Source organism: Sminthopsis crassicaudata, chromosome 1, assembly GCF_048593235.1.
Source record: "Sminthopsis crassicaudata isolate SCR6 chromosome 1, ASM4859323v1, whole genome shotgun sequence".
NCBI classification, from domain to species: Eukaryota; Metazoa; Chordata; class Mammalia; order Dasyuromorphia; family Dasyuridae; genus Sminthopsis; species Sminthopsis crassicaudata.
In genome coordinates, this window is record NC_133617.1 from 403,410,064 (window position 1) to 403,420,256 (window position 10,193).

General features: G+C 36.6%; 1 protein-coding gene across 1 annotated transcript; it reads right to left on the minus strand.

Annotated features, from left to right (window-relative positions):
- Positions 1–4,809: 4,809 nt before the first annotated feature.
- HRCT1 (histidine rich carboxyl terminus 1) lies at positions 4,810–6,350 on the minus strand. The gene has a single exon (XM_074280053.1). The coding sequence runs from the start codon at positions 6,173–6,175 to the stop codon at positions 5,840–5,842; it is 336 nt and encodes a 111-aa protein (XP_074136154.1). The 5' UTR covers positions 6,176–6,350; the 3' UTR covers positions 4,810–5,839.
- Positions 6,351–10,193: the final 3,843 nt, after the last annotated feature.

A 10,193-nucleotide genomic window follows, 5' to 3' on the forward strand; every position in this document is an offset into this window, starting at 1 on the left:
TCCTATAATAATAATTTAATAATTATTACATATTGCTTCTCTTTATTTCCTTTATAGCCCACTGAAACTAGTTCCTAAGAGATAACATTCCCATTTCCATCTTCATGACTTTGCATAGACTGAAATACCTGAATGTACTCCTTCCTTAACTTGTACTCTTAGAATGACTGTTCTAAAGTTCAGGTAAAATGCCACCTCTCCTACGTAAAGCTTTTTTTGATCCTCTCCAAACTCCAGCTGCCTATACCCTACCCTTAATTATCTTGTACTTACTTTTTATAATGTATGTGTATATCACCACATATTGTTTCTCCTAATACAATATAAGCATCTTTAAGGCAGGGAGAGGAGGGACAGAGAGAGGGAGAAGAAGAGGGAAGGAGGGAGAGAGGGAGGGAGAAAGAGGAAGAGAGGGAGAGAGAGGGAGAAAGAGGGGGGGAGGGAGAGAGGGAAAGAGAGGGGAGGAGTGAGAGGGGGAGGGAGAGAGGGAGAGAGAGGGAGAGAGAGAAGGAGAGGGAGAGAGAGAGAGGGGGAGGGAGAGAGGGGAGGGAGAGGGGGGAGAAGAGGGGGAAGGGACAGGGGGGAGAAGAGGGAGGGAGAGGGAGGAGAGAGGGAGAGGGGGAGAGAGAGAGGGGAGGGAGAGGGGGGAGGGAGAGCGAGCACAAAAGGAAAAACTAAATGAAAACATTCTATTCCTATGAATCACTGCAGCATGAAAGTTCTTCATTTCTCATTCTGGCTTGGTACTAACTCCTCTCTTTTCCACTTAGATTGTGCTGTCCTATAAGTCAACACTTCTGAAATAGCAGTAAATAAGTGACTCAGCTGACAGTCTAAGACAGATTGAGAATTTCCATCCTTTCAGCCAAAAACGTGAAAATGAACAATAACTTTATTGTAGTAGGGAAAAAAAAAACAAACCAAACTAACAGTCATTCTTTTAGAGAACATTATGAAGGCTCTGTACTATGGATGCCACAGCTGCAAATGAGTTCAAAAGACCTTTTGTTCCAATTTACTACCTTCAGACCAACAATGCCCTGTGATCCCCTTTTTTGGTAGTAGCCAGGAAGGCAAAGAGAGGCTTATCTAAGATCCCAGTTAGTAAATGGTAGATGAAGAGTTAAAATGGAGAGGTCCTGCCTCCTGATGCTTTGCTCTTTTCCCTATAATCCAGTTTTTTTTTGGCTGCCTTTAAAGAAAAACTGAGGAAAAGTTGAGTGGAGACATAAGGTTTAAATTTGGGTTCCACAATGAAGTCAAGTTCTCAGTGCCAAAGGGAGGGAAGTTCTGGAAACTTTCTATTGAATCTAAGACATTCATGAAAAAACAGAATAATAAATATTCTGGGAGAAAAAATCACTGGTGGCTAGGCCAGTAGGTGGGGAGGAACACAGGCCCTTGTGCTAAATTTTTGCAGTGCCTCATCTTTTTCTGTAAACCAAGAATGCTAGAATAAGGAATCAGAGAACTATGGATTTAAATCTGGAAGGGACTTTAAAGTCTCTTCAATTTTATAAATAGGGAACCCTGAGTGAGGGAGCTGAAATGACTGCAGAATCACACATGTGGGAAGTAGCAGAGCTGGAATTTGAACCCATGTCCTAAGAATTCGAGTCAAGTGTCCATTCCACTAGATTGCACTGCCTCTAAAAGAATGAAAATAAATATTTTTCTAGTAAATAAAAATACACATGATTATTCCCCATACCATATTCATACTATTAAATATTATTATCTACCTATTTCACCAATGCCAGTTTCAGTTCTATCATAAGCTACCAGATTTTAAAAATTAGGGATAATTTAATCCATAAATGTCAACTACTTGAGTGAATAATAATTTGTACTACAAGCCTGCCTTTGTACTGTTATAAAACTCTATTCTCTTTTTCTCTAATAAATATGATGGAGGGAAAAAAAAACTAGACTGATGCCATCTATTCTTTGCTCCATGGAAATTACAGAGAATTTGAGAGAGCAGATTTAGTTAGTTTAATTGTTTGTTTGTTTGTTTTTCATGGTGATCAACTGCCCATGAGGAAAAAAAAGAGAAAAATACTTTATGTCCCTGGTAGGTGAATCCTAGGAGAGATGCTACTCCTTCAGATAGGTGCAATCTTAGGCAGAGGGTCTAGGAAATAGAAGACAAGTTCTGGCTAAAGAAGCATCTCTTCAACTACAATCCAATTCCAGAGAGCACATGTTTTTGATCTCTAGGATTTCCAGGGATAGGTCTGGGTGGGATAAAAACCTTTTATCAGCTTCTAGCTGGGGAGAAAGGCACAACAGCTCCTGAATAGCCTATGGATAGCCATCAAGCTAGGGATTAGGTCCCAATTGTGACATTCAAAAAGTTCTAAGAGAAAAAGTTTCTGGGTAAATGAAAATCAGATTTGTTGATATGTATAGAAAATAGTCAACCAAAACCGGTTCATTATTCCCTTGGTACTAGAGAGTATAAATTTGGTGAACCTTTGATATTTATAGTCTTTTGAAAGAGGAGAAGACTTGAGGGTTAAAATTAACTCTAACTGATCATTAAATAATAAGAAAGAATGATTATTATATTCAGAAATGGGCTATATTAAAATGAGAGTCTTTGGGTATAAGATTTGAAACCCTACATCTTAGTCAAAGAGACTTACCAATTTCCATATTATCTGTCTGACAAAAAAGAAAATTCACATTTTCCCAGACCTGTCTGAGTAAACATAATGAGCAAAAATATATTTATTAGCCTAAACTTAGAATTTATTTTACTGTTTTTGACTTAGATCTTTAAGTAAGTCTTTGAGAGAGATTTCCCATACTGGTTGATTTCTGGACAAGGAAGTGGAAAAAAGGAAAATCCTTGGCCCTAATTCAATAATTAATTATTAAAACAAGTGAGAAATAATAATTTTTCTCACAAAGATAACCTCTTCCCATGAACAGTGTTGGTCAAGGGCTCTAGGAATTGTGCAGGGGAATGTGACCTCATACCACAGTTAGTCAACAGAGGTTTAGCACAGCTAGATAATAACCTATGATCCAGTAGCAGCATGGGAAGTGGTCACTAGGCCATGACCCAATCCTCTCAGATGCATTTGCCTCAGGTGGTAAATGCTCTAATTATGGTTCTAATCATAGAATTTAGAGCTGAAAGAAACTTTAGACATCCTCTAGATAGATCCTCTAGATAAAGATAGTTCTTAATATGGAGTCCATAAACTTGTTAATTTTTAATATAAATTAATAACTATAATTCAATATGTTTCCTTTATAATCCATTTAAAATTGCTATTGAATGAAAGACTCCATAGGCTTTACCAGACTCCCAAAGGGATCAATGACACAAAAAAGATTAAGAACTCAAGTCTAGACCAACTTCCTCATTTTACTGATGAAGTTAATTTCAAGGACGGCCATGCAATTCTATTATGTCAGAGCTCAGTCTATAACCCAGGTCTTTTGGCTCCCACTAGAAATGCACTCCACTGCTCCATTCCCTATACCACAAATTCCCCTATCTGACTTAGCAACTGATTATTTATGTGACTCTATGCATAGAAGAGAGACCAAAAGCAATGGAGATTGAGCAAGACTAAGAACAAAGGAGAAAGTGTACACCATAGAATTTTAGCCAGGAACTAAACAGTTTTCATTTGAATTGTCTGGGAAGATTCTGAAGATCACCTGGCAAGATAAGAAACTAAACAGTGAGATCCTTGTTCAGATTAAACTACGACGCATTCTCAGGGCAAGTGCTCACAAAATGGTCAGAAAAAGGACATTTTCAAGGTCTCTATTAAGAACTTTAGAATTAATTGAATGACATGGGAAACACTGGTACAGGACCACCCAGCATGGCGTGCCCTCATCAGAGAAGGTGCTGTGTTCTATGAGCAAAGCAGAATTAAATTAACTCAAAAAAAAATGAGATGGGCAAAAATCCACCCCAATGTTCTCAGGGACTATTTGTGTCTGACCCATGGCAGAGTATTCTGATTTAATTAGTCTGATCAACCACATTTGGATATCCTGTAACTTGACCTTAACATAGTGATGTCATTTTGGTCCTATTCCAAAAGGGACAACAACCACATTAGAATCCCCCTCTTTTGGGGATGAATAAAAACTGACCCATATTGCTGAAGCTATTTGTCCAAGATTCTCAGAAGGTTAATGGCAGAACTGTAACTTTTCTTCCTCCACTAATTTAAATGCTATGTAGATAATTTCTATATTTCGAGACACTAAAAACTTGACCAAAGCCATAACTATCATGGAGTAAATAAGGCTTTTCCCCAGAATGCCTATAAACAGGGAATTCCTGAGATAACCTTTATGCTTTGTCTCAATATTTTGTTGCCCCAGAACAATCCCCCTTGGACAACAGCCCCCCAGTCCTTCAACCCACAATAAATGTTTGCTAAAATAACTGCATTTTCAGTCAAGCTGTCTTCTTGGCAGATAATTTTGTCACCCTTACTATAACTATTTTTTTTCAAATAATGACAAAAAATGATTATTTTGCATGAAAATTCCTATATAGATAAGAGGGGAGGGTAGCTATGTGGCACAGGAATAGAATATCAGGCCCAAGTTAGGAAGATAAAATATGGTCTCAGACATTTACTAGCTATGTGACCCTAGGCAAATCACTAAACCCTGCTTGCTTCAGTTTCTTCATTTGTAAATTGAACTGTACAAGGAAATGGCAAACCTTTCAATATCTTTGCCAAGAAAACCCCACATGAGGTTGCAAAACATTAGACATGACTGGAACTACTGAACAATAACAATAACAGCAATGGAAAAGGGATATTTTGAAGAAGCATTACTTTTTTTACTCTCAATAAATGTCATGAAACCTAACATTATTGAACCAGACTGATAGCTTATCAAATTTCCCAATTTAAAATTTCCCAATAGCAAGTTTGTTCACTGAAAGATTTCATTTTTTACATACATATTCATTATTTTCTTTAAGGATTACAAAATCTTTTTTCAACCAATTCTTCATTTCAATTGACCAGCTATTAAATGTCATCAACAAAAAACTTCCTATTTCAACAACAAAAAGTGCAGATCAAAATTAAACCTTCTCAGAGATTAAAAGTCTTAAAGTATTTATATTGTTTTTATGAAAGCCTCCAAAATAAACAAGAAGACAGATGTTTACCACCCTAAGGCCCTGTATAGTTTTTGTTTAAAATTTTACTCCAACTAAAGATTTATGATCCTTTTTCCTGCCCAGATATAAGCAATATTATATTGTTTATGACTATAACAGATCAATTATTCAGAAAGTAAAGAGAAAAGCATATAAGTAAAGTATATTTATGTGTAAATATATATACATATATATGCATATATAATGTTAGAAGAGATTCCAGAATACAAAATGTTAGAATTGAAAAGAATAACAGGAGAGAATATTAGGGCTAGAAGAGATCTCATAACACAGAAGTATAAGAATAGAGCTCAAAGGTATCTTAATATATATCCTAGTAGAAAGAAACAGAGATAGAAACAGAGAAACAAAGAAAAACAGAGATGAAGATAAGAGAGAAGAAAAACAAAGAGAAGGAAAAAAAATAAAAATAGACATACAGATAATTAAAGACACAGAGATACATAGTATAGCTTTACACCTTATATAATAAACTATTAACAGATAATCTGTTAAATCAAACACTTTCAACTATCCTTTTCTTATGAGTCACAATCTATGGGTCCTGAGGTTCTTGCAGAAAATCAAACTGTCCTTTAGAAATGTCTCATTTTCAGAGGAAGGCAGGACTCCTCAAACTGGTAAATCCACGGAGATAGATGCCTTTCTTAATCAAAGTCATCAACGGTGAGCCCGGTGACCATGGTGATGACGATGAGGATGATGATGATGGTGAAGATGATGGTGATGGTGGCCTGCTTGCAGAGGGTGAAGACCATGGAGGTTTCGGTGGTTATGGTGAAGGCGTCCAAGGGGGCCACCAGCACGTAATGGCCAAGGATGGACCCACCTGACACGATTTCTGCCCACGTGTCTATAGTTCCTCTCTATGTCGGGCTCATGAGCACCAGCTCCATTGTGGTGGATGCACATAGCTAACAACAGCAGGAAAAGGACCACCAAGGCAATTCCAATGACTGGGATCAGTGGGCTGAAGCCACCTGAAAGATTTAGCATCTTTGAAATGGGAGAGACTGCAAGAATCCTAACTTGCAATACTCTCACCACTGATAAGTGCCAGAGAAGATGAGTTGATAACCCCAAAGCAACCAACAGCCAGTGGGTCTAGAGCCTGCTAGCTCTATTCCCCTGCTTGCTGTGGCTCTTCTCAGCTCACTGTGCTGCAGATTTTGTTCTCTCAACTCCTACAATCTGGAGATACTCCAGAGAATCTGAGAACGGCCTCTTTTGGCTCAGAGTCCAGGAAAATAGAAATAAACAGTGAACTGTTTTAACTCTGAGATAACTACCAGAAGTCTGACTCAAGGCCAAAATCACAGAATTTTAGAGTTAGAAAAAAATTCAGTGGCCACCTAGTCTAACCAGTACTTGAAAAAGAATCCACTCTTTAATACACTTGTCAAATGGTCACCAAGATTCTGCATAATGACTTGCCAGTGGAGAAAATGGGATTACCTCCCAAGGCAGCCTGTTCTTCTTTTGAATAACAATTTTAACAAAAACAACAATGATAACAACAAATGCTAGAGCAGGAAATGGACTAAGGGCTCCCAGCCCTGTCAAATATATGAGGACCTTAGAGAGATTAATAAGTTATTTGCTGGTCTAGATATAACTATATTTATACCTAGAGCAACAGGATTTATCTTAAACCAAACTTAGATATTTTTGAGACAGAGAAAGAAAGAAAGAAGAAGAGGGAAGAAAGGGAAAAGGAGATAAAGAGGAAAAGTGTGAATTTATTGCTCTGCGGCAGTCACTATGCTCCGAACAGGGCATACAAATACAAGCAAATAATACAATCCCAATGCTCAAGGAATTGCACTCTAATGGAGATAGAAAACACATAAGAGGAAGCAAAATAAGAGACGAGTATCCACTGTGGAGGCTGCTGTGTTGAAGGGGTGGAGAGGAAGTCTGGAAAGGGAGTCAAGAATGAAGTCAGAATGGCTGGCACTCTTCATGAAATAGTGAATTGGACTAGAGACTTATCAATTAGAAAAATGGGTGTGAAGGTGAAGAAAAATTCCAGCATGGGAGGCTACTGATTAAGGAGATAGAAAAAAGGTCAGAATAACACTGGGTATTGGCTGCTTTAATCCAGGCAAAATTCAGGGTGAATTGATTCCAACTCAAGTAGATAAGCTGGGAATAAAAACCTCTCTCCCCAATCTCCAACCCTTCCATCTGAGTGCACTAGGTAGCTGAAAGGGAGACCAAAGGTCCTCTAAAAGAAACTGGGACTTTATAAATCAGCTAGACATCTACATAGCTCATTGGATAGGCAAATGGACTTGGAATCAGAAAGATTTCAATTGCCTCAGACATTTACAAGTTGCTTGACTTTCTAATCTGCTTAGTGCCTTAGTTTACTCATCTCTAAAATTAAGATAATAGTAACCATTACTTCCCATAGTTCTTTGAGGACTAAATGAAACATGTAAATTTCTTTGCAAACTTTAAAATATTGTGTTATTATTATTTTGATATTTATTGATCTTTTTTTCTGGCATTGTTGTCAATAAGCTACTAAGTGTAGGGCTTCTTGGAAAAAGATAAAAGTTCATAGGGGAAAAAAAAGCAGGTGCTGGAAACCACCTTTTCTCCTGTGCTTCCTCTCAGTCACTGGCTCTCTTGGAGGCCTATTCTTCACCACAAAACTGAGACTTTCAGAAAAAAAAGTCTCCTAGAGGCAGACAGTCTTTAGGAAATTTCACAATCTTGATCTCATTCACTGAGAAGGGTCCCAATTTCCCTCTAGTCCATCCCAGTGAGCAGAGTGACAATAGCCGGGCAGCTCTTGACATAAAATCCAAGGATACCTGAGACACCCACCCCAGTGTTTTTGATGCTAGAGCAACCCAAGCAGTGACTCCAGGTTTCATGAATTTCCTCTTATTTCCAGTGCTACCTGGGATATAATAGTGATTAAGGTTTGCAGAAACTATGTTTCTTGGAGGCAGCAAGAGTCTGGATCCACACACAATCACTAATATTTCTGCTGACTCTTAGATAGCTACCATGCAGTTGTGATAGTTGCCCATCAGCTTTTTGAGATTTGCTCTTAGATTCCTGGCGCCACACTGCCCCTGGTAGTGTTACTGTTCAGTCATTTCAGTCATATTCAACTCTTTGTCACCCCATTTGGGGAGAATTGTATAACTTGGTAGCTGATCATAAACAGATAGCTTTAAAGTGTGCTATTTGTTATCTCATTTATGTTCATAACAATCATATTAGGTAAATATCATAATTATCCTCATTTTGTGGGTGATAATGTCAAATAATTTACACAAATTATAATGCTAATAAATATCTAAAATATGGTTTCAAATCTAAATCTGACTACTAGCTCAGAATTCATGAGATTCTACTTCCTAATAACCTGGTGGCATCCCAGGGCCCTCCAAAGGCTATTTGCAACACATCCAGATGATACACAGCTCTGCCGTGACTTTACATATCAATTAAATGCTCAGTTGGGAAAATTTTCTTAGCTAGTAAAAATTATAGAAAAAATAATAACATAAATCATTTGAAGGAACAAAAAGTCAGGAATTTCATAAGAAATCATGAAAACAAAACAAAACAAAAAAATTAAAGGAAGTCTGGTAGTACTAGATCTGCGCCTAAATGTTACAAAACAGGGATTATCAAGACTATTTAGTTCAAATCCCACACCAGAGCTATGTGACTCTGGGAAAATCACTTTACTTTACTTCTCTCAGCCTTAGCTTTATTCTCTATAAAATGAGGATAATAACAGCACCTATTTCATAGCGTGGCTGGTAAAGATACAATTAAAAAACATATGTATAGTACTTTGCAAATCTTATAGTGCCACTTAAGTGCTAATTATCATCATTAATATTGGTGTTATTATTGATTAAACTAACAAAGGTAAATGAGTGGAAGAGTATTAAACAAGACCTAGAAACAAGCAAACAAAATACTCTTATGTACAACAAGTTCTCAGACAAAAACGATAGAGAAAGGACTCCCATTTGACAAAAACTACCAAGAAAACTAAAATGCAATTTATAGAAGTAGGTTTTGGCCTGCATTTAATGAACTCATTAATTAATGTCATTTGTTAGACATCTGAAATAGTTGTACTATACCATACACACACAAAAAATGAGTTCCAAAAGGATAAAATGACCTTAAATAATGAAAAGATATGAGAGACACACACACACAGTGAGAATGAAACATGTGGAATATATAAAAAAGTTATACAAAATTAAATATTTTGTACAATCAGAATATGAAGACGTTATTAATTAGTAGAAAATGCAAATATTTCTAATTCAAGTCACATTCGAAGCATAGAGAAAATTGAAAAAATTTATAAAGTTAATAGCTGTTTCTTAATAATTAAGTAATTAAAGTACATGGATTGTTTGTAAGAGAGTAAATCTAATAGATATATAGACAGAGATATATATGTATAGATATAAAAACATGTTCTAGAGCATGATTAATAATACAAATGTTAGAGTTAGCAATTTTTATGGCCAAGCAACTCAGCTAAATTAAACGGAGATGTGAGATGACAAGATGTGGGATGATTGAGGACCATTTCTGGGGTGAGGCAGTTATCTATCACTGGGATAGGACATCTGAGAGTATCTTCTCTGGCTATAGCCATAATGAGAGAAGAAATATTTTTGGCAGTTCTTTTAATAATCTTGCTAACTTGGTGCCAAATTCAGGTGTTTCTATGAAGCAGCAGAAGTATAAATATTACCAATAGCCCTGGGATAAAGTTCTATATCATCCTTATCTAACTGTTGAAGTATTTGTAGCAAGACATGCACATAACCAATAAAACACTTGTGGAATTGTAAATTAAGATAAAACTGTTCTGGAGATCAATTTGGAAGTATGTAAGACATGATACTATACAAATCATACATTTTGACCTAGCAATTCCACTTCAAGGAATATACCATCAAAAATTCAAAAATAGAAAGAAACAAGGGTGATAGAAAGAATAAGAAAGATGATAGAT

Bases quoted from the DNA above. Each gene is read 5' to 3' on its own strand.
- HRCT1 (XM_074280053.1), bottom strand. From the start codon at position 6,175: ATGCTAAATCTTTCAGGTGGCTTCAGCCCACTGATCCCAGTCATTGGA.